Here is a 26,715-nt window from a genome sequence, read left to right on the forward strand (position 1 = left end):
AGACCAACAATTGAAAAGGTGCTATCAACTTTTATAAACAAAACGTTGATTATTCTTTCCTCGCCAATCGAAGGTAAATTACCAGCATCATCGGATAGGCAAGACTTTCCACAACCTAAAAATGGCGTTAGTTTGTGGAGCTGATCCTTTAGTCACGAGAAAACGGTTTCCGAAATTTTGTTCGCAATAACTGATGTGCTCTTTTCTGTTGTTGGTCGTGATTTGCTCGATTGGCTCCGCTATTTGACAGCTCAATTGGTTCCCGAGATTCTATCCGCCAGACTATGAATATAGCGACTATAGTTTACGCTGGTTACCGTGCATAATCCTCAATTTTCCGTTCCCCCGTTCGTAGTTTGACAGATCGCACCGCAAACTATCTAAGCCGCTACTGTAGCTGTCAACAAACGATCGCAAAAAAAAACTGAAAAAAAAACTTTTCTCCGTCGTCAAAACGATAAAACGCCATTTTGCATGTGCCGCTAGTTTGAACTGGGAAAAATGCTAAACAAGTCAGGAAAATAGTGAATTTTCGGGTGAAAATCCGACCGCTTACCGTTTTCCGGTGTAGTGCTTCTGGTGTGCTATGGTGTGATCGTGGAGGCTGTTCCGAACTTGGCCTTTTCCGAGTGGTATTATCAGTGCTAAGTGCGTATAGATGTTGCAGGGTGGTGTGTGAGCGAAAAAAATTGGGCTAGTGGAAAACAAAATTTGTGAAGGAAAAACATTTTGAAAGAAGCTCTTCAGTATCGATTAGCAGAAGAATAATCTGGTTTTGATAACGTGCTATTGAAAAAACAAAAATTGGTTATCAAGATGATGTTTACGGTAAGTTATATGGTAATCATGTTGGTTAAGGGAAAATGAACATTTTTACACGGTTGCAAAGCTTTTAATTAGCCGTAATGCCGATTATGAAATCGTGTATTTATCTGTACACGTCTAGAAGAAGAATATCGACGATTTTGTTTTCTATTGCTTTATCCAGGGCACCAACCAGCAGCAGGACACGCGCTTCAGCGATAAGGAGAAGAAGCTGCTGAAGCAGATGAAGTTTGGAGACAACTTAAACAAGCGTGTCGACATGTCTAAAGTCAAGCTGGATGTACTCCGTCCTTGGATCAGCAAGAAGATAACTGGTATGTTGAACATTGAAGACGACGTCATTGTCGAGTTTGTTTACAATCAGTTGGAAGAGGAAAAGTATCCTTGCCCGAAGAAGATGCAGATCAATATGACCGGTTTCTTGAATGGGAAAAATGCTCGCGTCTTTATGGAAGATCTCTGGGCTTTGCTGTTGTCTGCGCAGGAATCTGATTCAGGCATTCCGGCGGAATTCATCGAGCAGAAAAAAGATGAAATCATGAAGAGGGAAGAGGATTCCAAACTTCTAGATGAAATGCGATCACGAAGGTCTCGTAGTCGGGGAGGCAGCCGAGATAGAGATGATCACAGGAAGTCTAAGAAAGAGGTTCGTCCGATGTACAAACCGGAACCGGAAGAGTATCTTGATGAAGAGGAAAAAATGATTGAAGATTTCATCGAAGCCGAAGTACCTATTTCCAAGGAAAAAGAGCCAAAGAAGGTGGTTGAAGAAGTTAATCCTCCTGCCTTGAAGGAACCTTCTCCAGAGCGAAATGAAAAGAAATCACCGGAAAAACCTAAGGAATCCCACAAATCGGAGAATTCGGATAAGAACCGCCGCAAGTCCCGTGATCGTTCGCGTTCCCGCGATCGTCGTCGTTCTCGTGAGCGCCGTTCGTCGAGAGACCGGAAATCATCCCGGGATCGGAAGTCTTCCCGAGATCGACGACGTTCGCGCTCGACTCGACGGTCACCGGATCGAACCAAGAAACGCAGCCGTTCGCCAAGGGACAAGCGGGACCGTGACGTGCGGTAATAGTTGCTTGTAAGTTCTGTTTTTTTGCAGAGAGTTTAAAACTTGATTCACTCTTTCAGCAGTCGTGATAAGGATCGCAAACGTTCGCGCAGTTCATCCCGCGTCAAAAAGAATTTGGTTACCGAGAAAGCTGTTGGTAAGGTCCAACTACAGTTGCGTCGTTTGATTAAACATTCATACGATTATTACATTTCAGACAACGGAGGGTCAATTTCTAAACTTCAATCCAAATTGATGAACATGGCCGAGGGTAAGAAGATTTCTCCTGCTGCCAAGCGTCGTAGCCGTAGTCGGTCCTCATCGCGATCTAGGTCTAGGTCTCGATCTGTTAGTAAAAAGAAGACTGCAAGCCGCTCCCGTTCTCGGTCCAGGTCTAGGTCGAAGTCTAAGTATGCCCGAATAATTATTATTGGTGAAGTTGAATACAGAACTTTAAAGTCTTTGTTTATCTGCAGGGTCCGCAAGGGCAGAAAGTCCCGTTCCCGTTCGCGTCGTTCCCACAGCTCGGATTCATCACGTTCATCTTCCAGCAGTCGCAGTGGAGACCGGAAGAAAAAGTCCGGAGTCGTGGGTAAGAAACGTAACGGTAAAAGTCGCAGCCGCAGTCGGAGGAGCAGTCGCAGTCGCAGTCGCCGTGATACGTCTAGATCGCGATCAAGATCCCGTAGCAGTCGATCGTCTTCGCGACATACTAAGAAGGATGACTTCGAGATACAGAAGAAAGAAAACAGCATCCAGAAGAAACGTCACTATCGTTCGAACAAGGATTCGTCGGATTCGGAATCGGATCGAGGTGGTCGCATGCCAGCTAGGAAAGGCGATCGCGGCGGAAGGGATCGTCGCTCCCGCTCTCGTGGCCGCCGCGATGGATCGAGAGCTCAAAAAGATCGCTCCAGATCCCGGAATCGATCCAGGTCATCACGCAACCGGTCTCGCTCGAGGAATCGGTCCCGTTCACCGAGGCGCTGGTCCCGATCACCCCGGGGAGGCAGAGGACGAAACAATCGGTATGTATTTTAGGCGTTTATTTATCTCACTTTTTACGATATGAATCCATGAGAGTCACTCATTGCTACTACTTCTTCGCAATTTCTCTTATGTTTATATTCTCAAATGAACCATCATTTGATCTTGCTCCTCGTTTTTCTTTCTCTTGAAAGTGTTTCCTTAAAATTGCGACCCTCTCAGTTTGCTCAGTTAGAAAAGAAAATGCAGAATTCAGATGATGATGCATTCAAGGGGCCGATCATGTTCGGTTCCCTGTACCGATTTGTGACCGTTGCTGGCCATTCTGGTGTTCATCTGTCTACAATATTGACATGCAGTTCGAGTGATTTATGTTCATCATTGCTCGCAGCCAGTTTGGCCGTCAGTGGCGGATGATGACGGATGCAGGTTGCTTAACGGAAAGAAAGTTCTTGAACAATCCGAAACGACGTCACTGTGCAGCGGCATAGCATTTCTATCACATGACACACTTTACTGGATGCGTTCGGACCTTATTCCACACGGGACCGCACGGACTCATCATTTCTGATGCTGTTGTGGCAGAACCTTAAGGCCATTGATGACACCGGAAGCACACTGGAAATCGCCAGAACATATGACACAATCGTTACCGGACCGTTCCTGACGCCATCGATGCAGATTCTATCCGAAATTCTATCACCTCGTTCGCTTTCTATCCTGACTACACCTCACCTCACTCGCCAGTTACCTTCAGTGTCGACTTCCATGGGTTTGACTATGTAGCAGACTTCCGTCATCTTCCGGTCGCTTGATTCTGTTTGGTTTGAAGCCCACCCACACTGATTATCTTCCGTTTCTGCGACAGAGATGATGATGAGGATGATGATGATGATGATGATGATGAGGAAGAGGTAGGCCTGTAAGTTGGGCTCATTTGAGCGATTAATCTTTCGTTTTTAGTTCAAATTCAAACTACAAATCTATTGCGGCATCAATTTGTAATGTTTAAAAATTTAGCAAATCATAAACCACCACCGTCTAGGAATATGGCCGAAAGGCATCGTTGGAGCTAATCTGCAACGGACATCATCACTAACACATAGTTTTCTCACAGGGTGTTTTGAATGAACTGAAACCTATTATTTATTAAGATTCTTTCCCATATTTACCGAGAAATTATATACGAAACTCAAGGGCTTTAATTCTCGGTATTTCAACGACCAACCACCATATTCTGAACCGCGTCAAAGTGCGCCACCATTATTACTTACCTGTTATAGTATGATGTACACTCAACCCTTTTTTGCGAGGGTAAAAAATGTACCCAAGTTAGTCAAGTTAGGAAATTTCTGTAGGTACCATATTTTTCTTTGTTTTTTTTTCTGATTTGACAACAGTTGCATCAAGCTTGGTTTTAGTTGAACATATGAAAAATGAAAAATAAGACCACTTAAAAAAAGGGTTGGGTGTTATAAATAGCACCTCGCAGAATTGTATTAACCCTCCGTTACTCTCGCCAGCTTTTGTAACACGAGTACTCGCGCGTTGTACTTTGTACAACAGTGTGAGTTTTCCATTGCCATTTTGTAGCCGAGCTACCAATCGATATGAAACCAACGGGTATTCCTTAAAAAAATTGTTTTTAACTAAACAAGCTAAACTTTTATCACAGTCACCCCCAAAAATGCGGATAATAGAGAAAATGTGAATGGAAACCGTGTAAACGGTGTCCGTACTACGTGGGATTTGACTTAATTGATAACAACATGGACAATCTCGAGATCCTGACCAGATAGAAAGTTACTGTCTTCGGCAAAGTTGTTCTAGAGATCATAACCTAGAAGACATGTAAAATTATCGCATGTGATGTATCTCGAGCTCATGACCAGATAGAAAGTTACTGTCGTCGACAAAGTTGTTCATGAGATCAAAGCATATTTCTTGGAACACAATAGTTCAAAATTTTCTCAATACGCGGCACTAAAGGGTGATACGGTCAAAATTTGGTCAAGGGAAAACGCGTGTAAATCGGTGAAATCGTTTATTTAAAAAATCAAATTAAATTTCTTTTTCAAGTTCAATTAGTATAAAATTCAGGAAAAATATTCAGTTAGGCTTCCGCTTTTCCAAATCCGAATTGCCGGGCCTTACGTTTGACCCCTGCCATCAGATTTTGTACAGCCACCTTGTCCACCTTCTTCGCCGCAGAAAGCCAGTTTGCCTTGAACTGCTGCTCGCCCTTAGCAGTTTTTTGGTCTTCTTTAGGTTCCGCTTGACAATAGCCCAGTATTTCTCAATTGGGCGGAGCTCTGGCGTGTTGGGAGGGTTCTTGTCCTTGGGAACCACCTGCACGTTGTTGGCGGCGTACCACTCCATGGCCTTTTTACCGTAATGGCAAGATGCCAAATCCGGCCAAAACAGTACGGAACAACCGTGTTTCTTCAGGAAAGAGAGCAGACGTTTATTCAAACACTCTTTCACGTAAATTTCTTGGTTGACAGTCCCGGAAGCTATGAAAATGCTGCTTTTCAAGCCACAGGTACAGATGGCTTGCCAAACCAGATATTTCTTTGCGAACTTTGACAGTTTCATGTGCTTGAAAACATCTGCTACCTTTCCCCTTCCTTTTGCCGTATAAAACTCCTGTCCCGGAAGCTGCTTGTAGTCGGCTTTGACGTAGGTTTCGTCGTCCATTACCACGCAGTCAAACTTCGTCAGCATCGTCGTGTACAGCCTCCGGGATCGCGCTTTGGCCGTCGTATTTTGTTTATCATCGCGATTTGGAGTCACTACCTTCTTGTAAGTCGATAGTCCGGCTCGTTTTTTGGCTCGATGCACGGTTGTAGACGATACACCCAGCTTATTTGCGGCATCTCGGAGAGAGAGGTTAGGGTTTCGCTTGAAACTACCGGCAACTCTCTTTGTCCTCTCAGCGGCTTCCGGTTTTCGATTTCCCCCCGATCCAGACTTCCTGGCTGTCGACAAACGTTCCCCAAACACTTTAATTACATTTGTAACGGTTGATTTGGCAACTTTTAGCAATTTTGCCAACTTTGCGTGCGAGTAGCTCGGATTTTCGCGATGCGCGAGCAAAATTTTGATACGCTGCTCTTCTTGCTTGGACGGCATTTTGACAACTGAAGAGTGAATTCCAAAATCAAAATAGGAGCAACATTCTACACACACACACACCTTCAAAATGAGGGGTGTTCAGGTTTTTTAAATGCAAAATTGAAAGAAATACGTCAAGTTGATATTGACCAAATTATGACCGTATCACCCTTTAGTATACACGTAAAATTCTCATATAAAATCTCTCGAGATTCTGACCAGATAGAAAGTTACTGTCACGGGCAAAGTTTTTCAGGAAGTCAAGATCTATTCGTTGGTGGAGTAGTTCAGAAAATTCTCGCTATGTGGTGCTAGTATATACGTGCAATTTTCGCATATACAATAGCTCGAGATCCTGAGCAGATAGAAAGTTACTGTCTTCGGCAAACTTGTTCAGGGGGTCAAGTATTTTTGGCTGGTGGAGATCCTGACCAAATAGAATGTTACTGTCTTCGGCAAAGTTGTTCAGGGAGCCAAGGCCTTTCGGCTGGTGGACTGAAATTCAATTTTTTCACATCATTGTGCTTGTATACACGTATAATTCTTGCATTTGATATATTTCGAGACCTGCTAAACTGTCATCGTCAAAGTTGTCCAGGAGATCAAAACTTTTTCGTTGGTCGATAGTACAGAATTTTCTCACTACGCGGCGCTAGGAGATCCTAAACAGCTAGAAATTGACTGTATTTGGCAAAGCTGTTAAGGAGATAAAGATCTTTTGGCTGATGAACAGTAGTTCAGAAATTTCTCAAAACTTGGCGGGTAATTCTCGCATATCAAATATCATAAAATAAAAATACAATTTACATCAGCCTAAGTGGGATAAGACAAATATATTTTGGATTTCTTTTACTGGTGAAGTTCATGCAGATTTGTGCATACATAAATTTGGGTGAGTCGTTCCACTTGTATACCTCTGATAAATTAGGTAACACGTATCTCAGATGGAAAACATTATCTTGAAAGATCAATATCGCTGAAACTTCCACCAAATGAATGTTTGGAGTTTCCCTCATTTTAGGCTAATTTCAAAATGTATTATCGAGGGGTCTAGAACAAAAAAAAAAATCCCTGTATTTACGTATGCACGGACAACGAGACTAACTCAGAGAGTGAGGCACTTTTGCGCAGTTGAATGAAGAAATTTATAAAACCGTACACTCCCGATCATAAGTTTAAGGACACCCCCTAAAAACGTCCAATTTTCGTTCTTTTTTTAAACATTTGATGATGATGATGATGATGATGATGGTCCCACCTCTTACCCCTACAAAGGTTTGAGCTGGACGATTTATCTTTAAGATAATTAAATATGACATTTTAACCAGGTTGGCAAACAAAATCGAACTGGTTTCAGTTACAGATATAAATTCCCTCTAGAGTTTACAGTTGCTTCACAGCGATATAAATGTTGAAAAGCTCAGGCGTCCACCTCTTAGTTCGCCTTTTTGTCCACCTAAAATATTCATAAGTATTACAAGCAATCAAGAGTTAATGAACAATCAACAAAGCATCCTATTACACTAGTAACCCCGCAATCTGATGCTATCATAATTTTCAGCAATGTCAGAAATGCTCACGAACCCCCAACATTTGCCAGAAAACTTACTACTAACTCAAGGTATCTTCCAGATAAGCTTCAAAATTGCATTTTTTTTTAATCAAATCAGTGCTAACATTTGAAAACGGCACAAAAGCCATTTGTAAACAAATGGTTTGTGGGCCCTTTACTCACTACTTGAAGTACACCCACGCGACACAACAGCAACATCGGGTAGGGGAAATTTTCCCCTTCCTGACGATGCTGTTGGTTTGCGTGGGCGTTCTTCGGGTAGCGAGTAAAGGGCCCACAAACCATTTGTTTACAAATGGCTTTTGCGCCGTTTTCAAATGTTAGCACTGAAATGTTAAATTCAGTCCTCTATATCCGTAATACGCGCGCGAGGCTCAAACCTTTGTAGACTACTATATTTTTTTTACTACTACTATTAAATCATATATCAAAAATCCATCATCACCATCGTGGCGAACAAAATAGTTTTTGCAGTGCTACAATAATTATTAAAAAGTCGTTATAACAGCCATCCATACAAAGTAATCCGTTAAAAATAACTTCGTCAAGATACATAATTTGTCAATTCATAAAAAAAATCACTGGATAACCGTTCAAAAGACAGTTTTAACGTGTGAAATGCAATGTCTCTTAAATTCTGCTAATGTTGTTGAACGTTTAATGTGTCTAGGCATCGAATTGAAAACATTTATTCCTTTAAAAAATAATGAATTCTGTGAAGCACAAGTCAAGAAATGTGGTGTTCTTATTTCATCCGCGTTTCTAGTATTATATCTATGATAGTCACTTCCTCTTTCAATTCGATCACACAAATATCGAGGCAGCAAACCGTTAACTACTTTAAAAATGAACACCATAGTCAAATATACAATTCTTTGCTTCACCGACAACCATTGTAAGGCGTCTAGCATCAAAGTTGAGGAAGTGAATCTATTACATCTCAAAATCAAACGCATTATTTTATTCTGCAAGCGCTGTAATCTCGATATTTGTGTTGCATTGGACAGAAATAAAATGGATGGGCAAAAGTCTAGATGAGGAGAGATGATTGATTTGTATAGCTGTATTTTACTGGCAATAGTTAAATCGTTTTTCAATCGACATAGAATTCCATACTTCTTGGCAATTTTCTTGATGACATTGTCAATGTGAGAGTTGAACTTAAGTTTGTCATCAATAATCACGCCAAGATATTTAATCTCCTGAACGCGATCAATAGTCTCATCATCAATTACAACAGAGACGTTCTCATTTAATCGATTCCGCGAAATTACCATAAATTTAGTTTTACTTGTATTCAATTTTAACTGCTTACACTTCAACCATCTACTTAGATACTGCAAATCTTCATTCAAGTGTGAGACGGCAACTTCTAAATCCTTAGCTGCAATGAATAACACAGTGTCATCTGCAAAAAGGTTAATGTCGCAAAACCGTAAAACACGTCGCAAGTCATTAATATACATAATAAATAAAAGGGGCCCTAATACACTTCCCTGGGGCACTCCAAGGTTGTTCCCCACGGGACTGGAAACAGAATCATTAAAAACAGTCCGTTGAGTTCTGTCAGACAAATAGCTTTCAAACCATTTATATGCAGTACTCGTAATTCCAAAGCGCTTGATTGTACTTAACAGTAAGGGCCTAGAAATTGTTTCAAAAGCGCGTTTTCAATCAACCAAATTCAATGCAGTTTCACAAGAATGACCTTCCCGATATCCCGATTGTTCTGGTATCAACAAAGAGTTGCTATTCAAATACTCCAACAGCTGGCCTTTAACAACAAGTTCTAAGATTTTCTCTAATGTGTGCAACATGTTGATGGGACGAAACTCTTCGGCTTTAATCGTTCCAGCAACTTTTTGAATAGGAATCACTAAGGATTCCTTCCAAATTTGTGGCACATGTCCATTCTGCAATGATTCATTAATAAGGTCCAGAAAGATGTGGCCAATGACATGAAAGCAATCTTGAATAACTCTAGCATTAACATTATCTACTCCAGCCGATTTTCCTAATGAAAAACAAATAACTCTAAGTTCATCTAATGTAATTGGGTGAAAAACTTCAAATCTGCAACTACTATTAACTGGCTGTTTTATTTCGTCAGGTTCATCGACCAATTCAATAGATTGATTAATCAATGAAACACTGTCTACGAAATAATCATTAAACTTAGATGCAATTACTTGTTCTGACTGTTCTAATGTGCCATTAAAAGTTATGGACCGCGGTTTGCAATTACTAGGTTTTAATAAAGATTTCAAAATTTTCCATAACTCTTTACTGTTGTTTTGATGTTGATCAATCTTCCTTTGAACATATTCACAACGAGTTTTCTTTATCGATTGTGAATACTTATTACGCGCGATTGTGTACCTAGTCCAATGATTGTCATTATTAGATCTACAAAACTTTTTGTACCATTTGTCCCTTTTCCGTTTAAGACGCAAAAGATCCAAATTGTACCAGCTGTTCGAGTTTTTCAAAGAAACAAACTTTTGCTCAACTAGTTGATTGGTACACGTTTTCAAAGCGTTATTAAGAACAGCTGTAGATTCATCTAAGTTACCGGCCGCGAATGGAAAATCCAGGCTTCTCTCAACAAGATTTGAAACAGCTTGCTTCGAATATTTCCTCCAGCACTTCAATTTTACAAAATTATCGTTATCGTTAACATGGTCTAAGACATTAATCACTAAAGTCTCATGATCGGTTATTTTCAAATCAGTATCCGTAACTGAACAAATGGAATCAAAATTGGAATAAACGTGGTCAATTAAAGTTCTACTGTGCCTGGAAATACGCGTATATTCATTTACCGTTTGCTTTAAATTAAAAAACTCAGCTAAACGCTTCAAATGATTCAAATTATGGTTATCACGCCAATTAATATTAAAATCACCAGCCAATATATTTAATTTACTAGAATCAAGGAATGTCTCGAGCCAGTTCTCTAAAACTTCAACAAAACGCTGGTCACTAGAACTGGGAGAATGATACAAAACACCATAATTACCCATCTTCATGCCACGTACAACTGTAATGCCCAAGAACCAGTTGCCATCAATAACTTCGTTGGTACGAAGGTTGAATTGAACTGATTCTTTGACATAAATAGCAACACCGCCAGTGTGTCTAGAATGTGATAAACAAGCAGCAACAATATATCCCGGAATGCTATACTGATCAAAAGCTTCAGTTTCTACAATATGAGTTTCAGATAATAAAACTAAAAGAGGACGTTTTTCCTCAACAATCTGACGTAATGCTACGTAGTTTGTTGACAACCCCGCAATATTCAAATATAAAAAATCGAATTGATTCACATTCCTGGAACTTGGCTGCTATTTATTGAAACGCAAGCTGCTTTTCTTCTGATCAAAAAGTCTTTTATAGAGCAAACATTCCGAGCTAAATGCGGCATGGTTGACGTCCAAGTTCATTTTTCGTTCTTTATTCATTTTCAAACAATTAATACATTTCAATACAGTTGACGTACACTCCGACGTTTTGTGTTGTTGGCTGCACCTAGAGCATCTATCACAATTTTTGCAATCCATGCTCTTGTGCCCAAATTCTCCACATTTGAAGCATCTCAACACATTAATCGCGGGAACTATCGAGCACCGATCAAACCCTACATTTACTTTTTTTCGCACATAACAAACATTTATAAGTATCGACATCGACTTCAATTACAACACTAAACTTGTTATAAGTGAAGCGTGGATTTTCAAACATGTTCACTACTTTTACATCATTAATAGCGATGTCTTCATTTTGACTTTTTAAGTAGTCAATAAAGACATCGGAGGAAAACTGATCGCTCATGCCCACTATTTTCAATCTTGGCACCGAAGTGGGAACAACAGCACTATATTTTTCACCCAGATTGCTTTCAATACCATTTTTCACATCACTTACGTTTGCTCCTTTGGCACACTCAACAATAATGGAGCCATCTTTACCATTCCTAAAATTACTGATTTTGTGTGTTTTTGGATCCAACTGAGTTTTTAAAAACTTACGAGTATCTTCGCAAGGTTGTTTGGACTCTTTCGGTTTAATCACAATGACTGGACGAGTCTTACGATTTTCTGGTTTGTTACTTTTACTATTACTGTTACTATTAGTTTTACTTTGACTAATACGACTATGTCTTTTTACAACATCCGCAAAACTCGCATTTTCTTGAAAAACAACATCATCATCATGATCACATGAAAGATTTTGAATGGAAATACGAAGAGGAGAATTGCTCAATATCATTTTCAAATTTTGTATATCAGAAGTTCACCCAAAGTTACATTATTTTTCAAAATTTACTCTGAAGAGTCATGATTAATTTTCTCAGACTTGAAAAAAAAAATTAAATTAAAAGTTGTAGCAGAACCCTTATGCTACACACTTAGAAAAAATCATGTAACATATACGAGCGTCAATTTTGACATAAATTTGAGTCATAACAGACGCGCAATATAGCTCAATCAAACGTACATTTCGTAGAGCAACGAACTTTTCAGTCTCGGAGCACTTAATTTTACATGACACGTTTGTTTACGTCTCATATTTTATGTCAAAGACGGATTCCGTCATGTGTAAAATTAGTTATTTCTAAGTGTGTATACCATTCATACCATTCAAATAACCTAAGGAGATCAAAAATTGAACTAAAATGAGAGAGCTTTGAACAAAACACATTTCCATGTTCACCATCCGGAAGAACTTTGCCGCATGTACAACTTTGACGATGACAGTTACTTCCTGACCTTAAGCTATAGCATATACAAATATTTTATATGCACACTAGCGCCGCGTACCGAAAATATTCTGAACTATCTACTGTTCATCAGCCAAAAAGCCTTGATCTCCTAAACAACTTTGCCGAAGAAAGTAATTTTCTAGCTGTTCGGGATCTCAAGCTGTAGCATATATGAGGATTGCACGTGTATACTAGCGCAGCACAGTGAGAAAATTCTGAACAACTGTTCACCAGCCAAAAGACCTTGATCTCCTGAACAACTTTGCCGAAGACAGTAACTTTCTATTTGGTCAGGATCTCGAGATATTTTATACGTGAAAATTTCACGTATATACTAGCGACGCGTAGTAAGAAAATTCTGAAACATTGTGCACAAAAAATAGGCTTTAACCTCCTGAACAACTTTGTTCAAGACAGTAACTTTCTATCTGGTCAGGATCTCGAGATATATTACTGGCGAAAATTTCACATTTCACTAGCGCTACGTAGTGAGAAAATTGTGAACAACTTTCCACGAGCAAAAATTTTGTGATATCCTGAACAACTTTGCCGACGACAGTAATGTTCTATCTGGTCAAGAAATTGAGATATTTTATATGCGAGTATTTCACATGTATACTAGCACCATGAAGTGAGAAAATTCTGAACTACTGTCCACCTGCGAAAAAGCCTTGACCTCCTGAATAACTTTGTCGTAGACAGTAACTTTCTAGCTGATCAAGATCTCGAGATATACTATATGCGAGAAGTGTACATGTGTACTAACGCCTCGTGGTGAGAAAATTCTTAACTACTGTTTACCAGCTTTCTAGCTGATCAAGATCTCGACCTATTGCATATGCGAGAAAGGCACGTATATACTAGTGCCGCATGTGAGAAAATTCTGAACTATTGTCACCCAACAAAAAGATCTTGACTTGCTGAAAAACTTTGCCCTGTACATTTACTTTCTAGCTGGTCAGGATCTAGAGATATTTTATATGCAAGAGTTTCACATGTATAGTAGCACCGGAAAGTGAGAAAACTCTGAACTACTGTCCATCTGCGAAAAAGCCTTGACCTCCTGAATAACTATGCCGAAGAAAGTACCTTTCTATCTGGTTGAGAACTCCAGATATTTTATGTGAGAATTTCACGTGTATATTAGCGTCGCGTAGTGAGCAAATTCTGAACTATTGAGCACCAAGCAATAGGCTTTGACCTCCTGAAAAACTTTGTGAAAGACAGTAACTTTCTATCTGGTCAGGATCTCGAGATATATCACATGCGAGAATTTCACATGTATACTAGCTCTACGTAGTGAGCAAATTCTGAACTACTGTCCACCAGCGGCAAGGCTATGATCTCCTGAACAACTTTGTCGGAGACAGTAACGTTCTATCTGGTCAGGATCTCGATATATTCCATGTTGTAATCAATTAAGTCAAATCAAACGTAGTATGGTCACAGTTTACGCGGTTTCCATTTACATTTTCCCTATTATCCGCATTTTTTAAGTGTTTACTGTAATCAAAATTTAGCTTGTTTAGATCAAAACAAGTTTTTTGAGGAATACTCGTTGGTTTCAGATCGATTGGTAACTCAGCAACAAAATGGCAATGGAAAAAACATGCGTGTTGTACAAAGTACAACAGCGCGAGTAACGGAGGGTTAAGGCAACGAACACTGCTTGGGGGTTGTTCATTAACTACGTAGACAGTTTTTATGAATTATTCGAACAAAATTTCCATTAACCTGTATGAAATATCGCCAGGACAATCTTGAGAATGATCTTTTGGTTATATTCCACAAAATATTATTTGGCTTATGAACTTCAAGATATAAATTCCGTCTTCTGCTCTGGTCTCTTGTATTGATAAATGCTTTTTCCGACATACCAACACAAGATTCAGGGTAATTTTTTGTAGTGAAACGCTTTGATTTTATACGAATTCATGATTCCACGAAATTCTGGAGATCTAGATCATCAACATGTTAATGCAAATCTCATCTTATATTTTTTTTTGTTTAGGCAGGGGTGATGTTCGAGTTAGGTTTATTATGAATTAACCGGAAAAGAATTGAAAAATTGGATTTGATTGGACACCTTCACCATTCAAAAGAAAGGAAAAGCAGCTATATTTTACCGTTTTCACTTTAATTAACGGAATAATTACGTATATTGCTTTTAGAATTAGAAATAAACTGTTATTTAATTTTCTTCAGTGGCAGCTAACATAGAAGTAAAGATCTTCTGATGGAAATTCCATGAAAATCCCGTCAACTCCAAAGATGGTCTCTGCGGATAGTTCTAAAACAGGGTGTCGACTATCTGGAAAACCCTGGAAAGTCAGGGAATGTCAGGGAATTCTATTTATGATCTGGAAAGTCAGGGAATGTCAGGGAATGTTAGTGTAGGTCAGGGAAAAAATAATGTTGATCACATTGCAAAAAATCATGTGTGGGACACATAAAAACAATCTTTGAAATTTTATCAGTGCATGACGTCAAAGTTTTTGGGAAGATCCCGGGCATCAGATCTACCCGCTGCATTTATGGACGCCCTTGCCGGTATCTCTTCGAACAAGTTGCTGCAAGTGTCCATGGATGGGCCCAATGTGAATTGAAGCTAGAGGTACAAAACGGTGGCGAGAAGCTGATAGATCTGGGAAGCTGTGGGTTGTATATTTTGCATAATGCATTCAAGGATAGTGTTCGCAGTTGGGATGTTGTCAAATATTTCCGTGGTATCTACAATATCTTCAAAGATGTACCAGCAAGAGCGTTTATCACGATGTATTCTGGATCTACCTTATTCCCGCTAAAGTTTTGCGGTCACCGATGGTTGGAAAATAGTGCTGCTGTTCAGAGGGCAATCAAAATTACTCCGCAAATACGAAAACTCATTCAAGGCGTCCAGAAAGACAAAATCGAACCAACGTCAGCTTCCTACCAAGATGTTAAAAACGGTTTGAATGACTCGCTGCTGATGGCTAATAGTACATTCAGACTACAGATTTATAACATGTTATAGCACTATCTTGATGGTGATTTCTGTGTTGCAATTATTTGACAACCGTTATATCGTGTTATAACTCTGTAGTCTGAACGTGGTATTAAGCTAGCTTTCTTCAAATCAGTTGCTGTCGAAGTTGAGCCATTTCAATGCGAATTTCAGACGGACAACCCTATGGTGCCTTTTTTGTGCAACGCGATGTCTCAAATGGTTAGAGGCATTATGGAAAGGTTCATTAATGTTGATCATCTGACCAATATTGCACAGGTAAATGCACATTTGATCAATATGATCGCAAAAAGGAACGACTGAACGTTTTTTGGCACAGGTTATTGGTCGGCGTATTCAGAACTATTGTTGGTTGTGAAAATGATTTGCTGCTTATCGCATGGCAACTTCAATGCAGAGAGAGGTTTTTCGGTAAATGCAGAAAACATGAGGGAAGAGTCAAGGCCTAAGCGCAATGACAGCGAAACGGCAGTGGTAGCGGAAAAGCCCGGTCTCAGTAAGCCTATTTGTCGGATTGAAAACTAGTTAGAATCAAATCGACTGCGGTTAGGCATCTTGATGTCATTTGTGACAATTGTCAAACTTGCCGTTTCCGTTCCGCTTCCGCCCACATTGCGTTTGGGCCTTCAGTAGTAGCGCGACGTCAGATCTATGATGGTGTTACTCATGTAGGCGGGTTGGAAAACTTACAAATTTTGAATGAACTTATTCAGCGAGTTCGAAAAATCACATTCGCTTTCCATGTAGACAATGATCGTCGTATGAAAGAAGCTCTCGATTCCGTGAGCTCAAGATGCTCAAAAAGAAGCCTAGAGTTTGCAGGAGAAAATTGTTCTGCTCAACTGATAAATATTTTTGAAAGTAATCAACTTGCAATTTCTCGTTGTAATGTGAACTCACTGAGAGAAAAAATGTTAATGATAATTAAACTTAAATTATTTTGCCATGTCTGCGGTTGTCATATGGAGTTCCAGAGAGTACGAAACTGACTAATGCATGAGCAGTGCATCCTCAGGTTCGGTTGCCAAAGCAAAAATAATCACTGCTCTGTTATTTTACAATAATTTATATGTTAAGAGAAAGGATTTTCTCCGGGTTGATTTTTATTTGGCTGTTAAATTATGAACACAAATTGAGAGCTTGGTGACATTTATTAAATATTCTTATTAATACTTAGTAATGAATAGTGAGTCTAGTTGTGAACAGTAGTTATTCATTATTATATTATAATATGTATTTATAGCCCTAGGCCTATTCACATCCTTTGTAGGTAGTCGGTCATATGTTCTGTAAAAATTGTATTAGTATCAAGTTCTGTTGAACGTGCCATGAGTATGCTATTCTTGATATTTTCGATAGCTTACCCTGCTGTTCATTTTAAACTAACCTTAATTTACACTACAGTATAATAAAGCACATCACTTTGTAGCTTCTTAGGTTAAAATAACGAAGTTTTGTGGACTGGAATTTTTCTGAAAACCGACTGGAAAGTCAGGGAATTTTATTTTCGACTTTGAGTCGACACCCTGTAAAAGAATTCTGGGGTGATTTCTGAAGATACTTCCAAAAGAATTTTTACGGGTCGAAATAAATTCCGACAAGAATTCCAATGGAATCGAATTTTGAGGGTTTATTTGTTTATTTGTTATAGTTGCATCAACAGACTAGAAATAGTCCCAATGATGTGTTGTAAAAAAGTACAGATTATACAGACGACATACATATACTACAGTTACTACAGTTACAAACGAAAATAACTTGGAAAGCATTGTCAAGTTACTAAAAATTTATAAGTCTTAAATTTTACACTTAGCTGTTGGGTATCAATCTCAAAGGAATTCTGAGATGATTTTCAAAGTTACTCTGTGATGGATTTTTTTTTTTGAGAATTCCGAGGAAATACTATGGGAATTATAAGGAGAATACGAATTGAATTTCCAATTGAATGCAGTGGAGAAATCCAAGATTATTTTAAGCAGAAATTTATGACATTTCTGAGGTTAATTGCATGGAAATTCTAAAGAGAATTCAAATAAATTTAAAATGGATCTATGGAAGGAACCTTTCAGGGAGTTCCTAGAAGAATCAAGAATAAACGAAAATAATCTACTTTAACTAATCATGTGTTATTACTTCATGCGACTTAAAGTGGAGATTTTACGATAGATGAGGAGATTAAATTATAGAGTTGATAGTTCCGGTATAGTACGGCAGTAAGAAATTTGTTTATAGAAAATAGAAAGCGAACAAAGGATAATTTTGAGGAAGGTACGAATCGGGTAGAGCATCTCCTTTACCAAGCTCATCCGTTAATAAGAGATAGTGAGGGGTGTTTCCCCCTGCCACCACTGGCAAAAGGGATGATCACCAATTTGCTCATGTACCTCCGATGTGCGGAAACAGTTCTATCGATTGTTTCACACTCAAGTCGCCATCTGACGTAAACATCTACCCGTTTCGTTCGCTCTCAGACAGCCAATGGAAATTGTTCGTCAAATGGTTGCGATAGTAGGACTTTAATCGAAATGATACATTTGCTGCAATGTTGTTGCCTTGGTGGTTGGATTCAGCTGAAGTCACGTCTAATGGTGGTATAGCACCGACAAACCGACATGAATGACCAATAGGAATCACATTCTTCTTTCGCATGCACACTGCGTCGACAAGTACAAGGTTCTAACAGTGCGCATAGCAGTGAACAAACAGTATATTGCTCTTGATCAATCCAATCTTGATCAGTGGTGTTGAGTACTTGGCACTGATGAAGTCTGCAAGTAGTAGACGATATATGCGTATCAGTCAAAAGATAAGCAATTATAGCGGAATTAAAAGGATTATCCAGAAATTATTCCCGGAATGAGCCTTACAGGAATTGGTACTCCCTTGAAATTTTTCTCAAATTCCAAAGGGATATTTCACTCAAAATCTAATTTTTTTCGGTATTCTTTTCGGAATTATCTTGGAACTATTCACTGGATTCACTAGAAATTATTCGCAAGATTTTCTTGGAATACTCCCCAGAAATCCTTTAGAACTGTCATCAGAATTCCATATTCTTGAAGTTCTTCTCGCGATTTTTTTTATAGAACTCTCCTAAGAGCTCTTTTGAAATTCTTCTCAGAAGTCCACTGGAATTACATTTAGAACTCTTCATGATTTTTTTCTCAGAACACCTGAGAAAATGAAATTTCTTTAGAGTTTTAGAAATTTTTCCCGGAATGAGCTAGAAACTATCCTCGGAATTCGCTTGAAATTTTGCTTAAAATCTTTTTGGAATTTCACTCAAAATTTGATTTTCTCGGTATTGTTTTCGAAATTATCTAGAAAATATCTGCAACATGCACAAGAAATTATCCGCCGAAATTTCTTTGAATTTTCCCAGAAATATTTTGGTACTTTCCTAAGAATTCAATATCCTTGAGGTTCGTCTCGGAATATTTTAGAACTTTTTTTTCTCTGAACACCTTGGAACTGAAATTCCCCGAAAGTTTCAGAAGGCTTTCCTCTGTATTCTCCAGAAATTCTTCCCAGAATGAGCTTGAACTTATCCTTGGAATTCTCTTGAAGTTTTCCTCAACATCCCTTTGGAATTTCATTCAAAATTTGATTCTCATCCCCAGAAATCTTTTCTTTTGGAACTGTGCGCAGAATTCAATACCCTTAAGGTTCTTCTCGTAAGTCAAGTTTCAGTTGTCCGTCCATTCACCATAACGTTGTAGTTTTTCTACCAGAAAGGTTCAATAAAGCTTGCCCCTCCATTCACCAGAGCTGTGCAATTTTTACATCATGAATTTTTAATTCAGCTTGCCCCTCCATGCAGTAGATTGTTGAAAATCACAGGGTGGCAAGTGAACCAGGAAAACCAGAAAAACCGGGAAAAAGCCGGGAATTTATTTTCATCAGGAAAAACCGGGAAAAACCAGGAATTTCATAAGTCCACCAGGAAAATAATCTTGTTTGTATAATTTAAATAGGTTTTAATTTTTATGTATGTCAAAGTTTCTTTTTATAATCAGGTCAAAACTAACCATTTTGTTCAAGCTAAATCTTTCACACAGCTAAACATTAATGAACAAAATTTACCCTGAGAATTTAGTAAATATTTTTTGTATTTATTTTTAATTTAATTTTTTTCTCGAATCAATTGCATTTATGATTTGTGCTTAATTGATAGCAGACTTAAGCAGTGCCGACGCGTAACTACTTTGAAGTATCTGTTCAACATGTTCAATAAAAAAGTTCTATTTCTAAAAACTTCAGATAAGGCCTTCGAACTTCATGCAAGTTCTACAAAATTCGGGAAAGTCTTACAACTTTCAGGAAAAGCCTGTGAACTACTGTGATGACGGTTAGGAAATCTCTCCGAACCTTCAGAGAAGTTCTACAAATTTCAGAGAAGTCTTACGAACTTCAGGGAAGTCCTTTAATCTTTCGGGAATAACTACGAATTTTACAGAATTTTCTACAGATTTAATGTAACTTCTACGACATTTAGGCATTTCTTAAGCCTTAAGGATAATCCTATGACACTTATAGATTTTTTTCCGAGCGACAAAGAAGTCTTCAATACTCTTGGGAAGTCCTCTGAACTTAACATAGTTCTCCAAGCTCAAAAAAGTTCCTAGAACTTCCGAGAAGTCGATTGAACTATAGGTAGTCCTACAAAATTCATGGGAGCTCTCCAAACTTCAGGGAATTTCCAAGAAATTGAGGAAAGACCCACAAACTTTTGGAAAACCCTTCGATATTTAAAGTCTTATAAACTTCAGGGAAGCTCTTCTAAATTTAGGGACCTCATATATTCAATTAAGTCCTTCAAACTTCAGGGAAGTCCTCAGATCTTCGAGAAAGTTCTTCGAACTTGAAGGAAGTCTTACGAACTTCTGAGAATTTCTACGAACTTCGTGGTACTTCTACGATATTTAAGAAATTCCTATGAATTTCAAAAAACTCCGAACTTTAGCGAAATCTTTAAAAAAGTCCTTCGAACTTCGGGAAAGTCCCATGAAATTCAGAAAATACAAATTTCAATAAACCCTTCAGGAAAGACCTTAACGCTTCAGGGAAGTTCTATGAACTTTAGGGAGTTTCTATGAACTTCAGCAGTCAGTCTTTTTAATAATAAGAGTTATTCAACCAACGTTGTTTATGAAATCTTTTAATCATATGATTTGAAATCATGTTGTAATCAAAATTCCGCTAAATAAGATCCTTAATCGTTGACAATTTGCGGAAAATTTAAACAAACTGGAAATCCGTAAAATGGTTAGAAGCAAAGGTTTATTTAAAGACTCCTCATTCATATCACACTTCGCAATTTCACCGTGAGATAAACTAAAAATCTCAATAATAAAGTTAAAAAAAAAATCGCAGTTTCAAAAACAGAAATCTCAAGATTTGGGGACATATAGATCTCTAAATTTTAGACATTAGACAATTCGTTGTATCTCAGCTTTTCTTCGTCATACACCCCTAAAATCGCTCATTTTACGGGTTATCACAAATGTTTCAGTGTCAATCGTAATTAATCTTGTAAGCAAAGATGTTTTTGCAAAAAACCTGAGTGAAAACGCTTTGCTATTATATTTTTAGCACATAGAACGGAAATAGGCGTCATGATACGACGAACTAGCGCGACTCCCTACTAGCTTCTTTACAGCAAACAATCAGATAAAGATTTCATGGGCATTCACAAGAACCTTAATACATATTTTGCTTTGTGAAATTCTGCATTGCGCGAAGAATGATGGTACAAGGATTCACTTTATTTTTTTATTAAAAATTGTTTTTTAAATACACGGTTTTTAAAACCAGGAAATTTTTAAATCATTGACCAGGAAAACCAGGAAAAAACCAGGAATTTTAAAATGGAAATTCACTTGCCACCCTGAAATCTTACACCAGCAATTTTCAATAAAACTTGCCCCCAAGTAATTTTACACCAGAAAATTTCAATTGACCGAAAAGATGCAAAGTTTCCACCGTTAATGTTAAATAAAAATTGTTTCTCCAATCTTCTGATTGGTGCAGATTTCCTTTTTTTCATTTTCCACCAGACATTTTCAGCTGGCTTCACTTATCATCAGGATGTTGCAGTTTTTCCACCAAATAAAGCTTACCTCTATTTTCAGATTTTTCATCATAAATTTTCAGTAAAGCAGCTTCCCTCCAATCATCAGAATGGTGAAAATTTTACACCAGAAATTATTATTAAAATGTTTCGAAAAGCTTGCCCATCCGTTTGCCAGAACGGTGCAGATTTTCCACCAGAAATTTTCACTATAGCTTAAATATAAATAAAGCTTGTGCCTTCATTTACCAGACCAGTGCAAGTTTTCCACCAGAAATTTTCTGTTCATTTCATTTATCAGAGCTAGGCAAATTTTGCACCAGAAATTTTCAATAAAGCATGCTCCTCCATTCACCAGAACAGTGCACCATGTTTCACCATACACCTTTGTGGTGCAATTTCCAGGCTTTGCCTCTTCATGAATTTTCAAAGAAGCTTGCATTCATCAGAACAATGCAAATTATGCACCAGAAAAATTAATAAACCCTTGCTTCTACATTCACCACAGTGTTGCGAACTCTCCACCTGAAATTTTCAGTTAAATGTGCACCTCTTAATTTTTAGCATGATTCAATTTTTTCCACCAGAGTTACTCATTTTGATTAGTCCCTCTATGCACCATCTTGACGATATTTTTACACCTGAAAAATTCAATAAAAAGCTTTTTCTTTGATTTACCACCACGAAGGTGAATTTTTCAACCTTAAATTCAGGCGTAACATTTGATAACGGCACAAAAGCAATTGTAAACAAACTTTCTAAGGCCCTTTACACGCTAACCAAAGTACGCCCACGCAAACCAATACCACTTTCGGAAAGGTGATAGTTGCCCCTATCCACTGATGTTGTTGGTTTGCGTGGGCGTACTTTGGTTCACGTGTAAAGGGCCTTAGAAAGTTTGTTTACAAAAGCTTTTGTGCCGTTATCAAATGTTACGCCTGAATTTACCCTCTTCTTTTAACTCTCCATGAAACCTTGAAAAGTGGAATCGATTGTAAACTACCGGAATTTTATACTGTACATGTTTTGTGAAAAATGCTAAAACTAGGTTGTCCTATCCATAAGAGCCTACGGAGAAATACATTTTCAACAGATTTTTCTCGGTTTGCTGTTTTCCCAGATGGGACTGATATGCGTTTATAGACAGTGTATGGGTCTTGAGACCAGACATTTTCTAAATCGTTCCAAACTCACCATACGATAAATCAAATCACATGAGAATTCGAAAATAAGATCAATAAGATTCATGATGTGTAACCAGCACCACGTTGGCCGCACCCGGATATGTTCCGCCGGGGAAGTGGTATCCCCATTTTAAATTAAACTCATCATGCGGTCATATTGAGGGTCGTAAGAACTATATTGACCACATCCGGACATGTTCCAGATACCCTAGAGGAAGTGTCTTGAGTTAAATCTCATTCTCAACATTCTTGATTCTATAGAAGCAAGCCTAAAAACATAGATGTTACGTTGGTTTATAGTTTATTTAATGAAATCATATTTTTTTCTCCATGGGACTGACTGTCTTGTTTTTAATTTTTCTTGAACAAAACACCTTTTTTCAATAGCACAGCTCAAAATACATCAAGAGATAAACTGAATAATGATGCTAACTCAAAATTGATAAAAATGCAGATGGGACTTACTTGCGCTTACCGGCAGTATACGGAGCATTTCAGTGATGTGCCCATTTTTTAAGAGAGGTGTGACGACTCGGTCTATAAAGAAAAAGAGAAGGATAATACTAATTTCCATTTAATTGTATAATAATTCACAATGCGCAGACTTCTTCTACAGTTTCTTGAATTAAGACACTGACGAAATCTGTACATTGTAGACTAAATAAGCGTATCTGGGTATCTGTAAAGTATATGCAATTAAGGTAATGGAAATTACTAATCCTTCTCTTTTTCTTTATATAGGAATACTATAGTACAATACAATAGTATAAATAATACTATTATAGTAATATACCCCGTACTGTATGTACCCGAAAGCATTCATCAGGACTTTGTCTAGCTGAGGAAGTTAAGTTGATATTTTTTTTTCAATGTGTGCAAACGTGCTGGTCCACTTTGGTGAGCAAACCGCAATAGAATCTGCTGCACATGACACGACTTCTTCCTTTAGCTGAAATTCATGTTTTCTCTGCTAACAATGATTTGTGACAACCGGCTGGTAAAGTCTGGGGTTGATAATCTTTCATACGTTATATGCAACGAATTTTAAATGTAGTTTAAAATAGATTCGCAAAAAAAAATCACCGAAAGGTTCTCAGTTTACTAACCAATTTAAACATAGTATCATAGCCTAATTTTCGACTCGTTTCCAGGTCAATCGGTGTCATACTGAAACACGGTAAACTCCTAATGCTGAACATAATCTCTGAGCCGTCAATCTTCATTAAAAGAAAAAAAAAAACGTGTATTCTACCACCTTGCTTACTGTTTCCATTTGTCTGTATTCTCTTTGCAGCGGTAAATTTAGTGGTGGCGGAAGAAGCGCCAGTGGGGCTGATGGCGGGTCAAATCGGCGCCGTTCGCCCATGCGCGGTGGCGGACGTGGCGGAGGTGGTGGTGGCAACTTTGCTCCATCAAGACGCGGCGAAAGCTCTCCACAACGCGAGTACAACCAAGGGAATCGGCGACCTTCGCGAGAGCAAGCCAACCAATGGCGTCGGTCGGATGAGCAGCAGCAAGCTCCACCGAGGGCACCGATGGGACCACCGGCCTCGAGGTTCGACGAAAGACGAGGAAATAATAGTCGACCTAATAATACTAATAATATCAGCAGTAATAATCGGGAAAATAATCGCGAACAACCGCCGGATCCTAGAAGGCGATCAGGAGAAACGCGTCCCAATTGGGACGAGGAGAAAAAAGGACCGCCGTCAAAGACGGGAGATAACACTTTGGATTCGGGTGAATTCTGGGATGATGGTGGAAGTGCTCCAATAATCTTGGAGACAAAACCGGAGAAAAAGGAGAAGAAACCGGCTGTTGATGTTGATGTTGCTGAAGAAAGTAGGAAACCATCTAAGAAGCACGAAGCGTCCAAACGGATTGAACCGGCTAAAAAGGATGTTGTCAAGGTGGAGGAGAAAAAGCCAATTGTTAAAGCCAGGTATAGTAAGAGTTTATCTAGGACGCCGTCTCCTTTCCTTAAATCGCACGAACGAGTTGTTGCTGTCGTCAGTACAGTTAGCGTTCCAACTACTACCACCGTTGTCGCCAATACTGTAGTACAGAAAGAGGAGAGGCCTGTATCGAAACCAGTGGCGGCGAACAAGGTAAAACAAGTAAAAGCTAGTGGTGGCAAAAAAGATACTAGCGATAGCGAAAGCTCTGAAAGTAGCAGTGAATCCGAAGAGGAGGAGAAAGTCTCTCGCAAGAAGAAAATTAAGAAGAAGCAATCGAAGAAGCGTAGACGGTCGTCATCTTCAAGCGAGGATGACTCTTCCGATGATAGTGAGAAAGAGGAAGAGCAACAAAAGAAGCCCCCCAAACAGGACGTGGCTGCTGCGGCTCTCCAGGAAGAACGTAGGAAGAATGCCTTGAGGCTGGAAAAAGAAAAAGAAGCTGCTGTGGCGGCAGCAGCAGCAGCAGCAGCCGCAGCCGCAGCCGCAGCAGCGGCAGCTGCAGCAAAAGCCAGAGAAGAAAACAACAAAAAACGCAAACGCACGATCAGTGCCGAATCGAAACATACAGAAGAGAAAAAGGTAGTAGCACTAAAGGAAATCAAAGCTAAGAAAGTAGAAAAACCTTCCTCGTCGTCGTCAAGCGATTCGGAAACAGAGCGTTCAAAGAAGAAACGACGCAAGGAGAAGAAAAAGCGCGATGCATCGGACGGTAGCTCATCCGATTCGGACAGCACGAAGAAGAAAAAGCATAAGAAACACAAGAAACACTCCAAAAAGCACAAGAAACATAAGAAACACAAGAAGAACAAGAGCAAACAGCGTGACAGTAGCTCCTCCTCGGATGACGATGACGGTGATCTGCGCGGTCCCGGAGGACCTGTTATAAATGATGATTTGGAAAAGCAGCTACGCGAACGAGCTCTCAAATCGATGAAGAAACAGCAGAGTATCTCGGATTGAGATACAGACGTGTACGGTTAGCATACACAGTTAGAGGTAGCATGATGGTAAGGTAAAGTTACTATTGAGCAGATTGCGTAGTGTTAAGGTGTAAAAGAATAGTGCAGTTGTTTCTTATTATTTTCGAAATTGTGTGAGTTACATTCAACTCTCGATTCAAACAGTCTTACAAATCACATAATTGTAATATTCTTCGCCAGAGATAACAATTTGCATCAATTCACTAGGAATTGTTGTTAGATTTGTTTTTATCAGATATTTCCCTGTAAAAGGTATGAATAGGTTTTTTTTTTACTGATGACGAATATTAATATCAGCTTTGATATTGATTCTAGCTATCCTTCTGTTACTATTTAAATACTGCTTAGTTCCTCCTTTTTATTTCATTAGGTTTTACTTTACAAGTTTGAGAAGTAAGATAAACATACTAGAACATCAACAACTGATAACAACATTTTCCTAATTTAGGATAATATTAATAGCAGTCATGAAATATAAAACAACAATATAAATTATACTACCGTAAAGTGTATGCATAACATAACATATTGAGGAGTCAAATAAAATCTTGCTAAGTGTAACATTCACATTTCATAGTATCCAAAACAATCATGATGACCTTTATATTTCAATACATGTATCTGAAACAATCCTGATAACTTTCTTGTCTGCATTCGTTCTATTATGGGTCCTATTATGTAAGTCGAGTCGAGCGTCACTTCTGGTCACTGGTCAGAAGTAATTGTAGTAATAGGGTCCTATTTTAAGCTCTAGAACTCTTCACCGGTATTCCTTTATTTCACGGAGAGCGTAGAGTAGCAAAAGTCGTAATTAAACTGGTGATAACCAGTGTAGGCTGTAATCTTCCAATCTTGCAAACTTTTTTTTTGTTTCAGATGACCTTTATTTTTTCGCCATTTCCAAATCCGGTTGTTGTTCGGAAGGCTGAACAGCAGTATCACAAACGAAGTGACGTGACAGAAGGAGCGGCTCGAAAACTTTGGTGACGAACCTGCTATTGCAATTTTTTTCAGTTTACTACATGGCAACACTACTACCACAAACGAAGTGACAGACGACTAACTGGCGAAGAAATCAATTAAAATGATGTGGTTCACTGTAACAGAATTTTCTTAGAAGCTTGTGCCATCATCCACCAGATGGGATAGTATTTTTGTTTTGGTTTTGCACAAAGTTGATTTTGTGTACAATGATTCTTTG

At 38.6% G+C, this 26,715-nt stretch overlaps 1 protein-coding gene across 2 annotated transcripts; it reads left to right on the top strand.

The window, feature by feature from the left end:
* The first annotated feature begins 454 nt into the window (after positions 1-454).
* Srrm1 (Serine-arginine repetitive matrix 1) lies at positions 455-26,085 on the top strand. 2 transcript variants are annotated; one of them, XM_065222182.1, is made up of 6 exons: positions 455-828; positions 989-1,896; positions 1,960-2,036; positions 2,097-2,289; positions 2,356-2,907; positions 23,871-26,085. In XM_065222182.1, exons 1-6 carry the CDS (start codon positions 817-819, stop codon positions 25,492-25,494), a joined length of 3,366 nt encoding a protein of 1,121 aa, XP_065078254.1. In that variant the 5' UTR covers positions 455-816; the 3' UTR covers positions 25,495-26,085. The 2 variants fall into 2 exon arrangements, with proteins under 2 accessions (XP_065078254.1, XP_065078330.1); XM_065222258.1 differs by having other exon boundaries at positions 1,963-2,036.
* The last annotated feature ends 630 nt before the right edge of the window (positions 26,086-26,715 follow it).

This window comes from Ochlerotatus camptorhynchus, unplaced genomic scaffold (assembly GCF_037179485.1).
Source record: "Ochlerotatus camptorhynchus isolate MF236.1 unplaced genomic scaffold, CSIRO-AGI_Acam_v1.1 ptg000002l, whole genome shotgun sequence".
Taxonomy (NCBI): Eukaryota; Metazoa; Arthropoda; class Insecta; order Diptera; family Culicidae; genus Ochlerotatus; species Ochlerotatus camptorhynchus.

Coding starts and splice junctions, on each gene's coding strand:
- Srrm1 (XM_065222182.1), top strand. Junction 1,897..1,959: donor AAGCGGGACCGTGACGTGCG/GTAATAGTTGCT, acceptor TCACTCTTTCAG/CAGTCGTGATAAGGATCGCA. Junction 2,037..2,096: donor GGTTACCGAGAAAGCTGTTG/GTAAGGTCCAAC, acceptor ATTACATTTCAG/ACAACGGAGGGTCAATTTCT.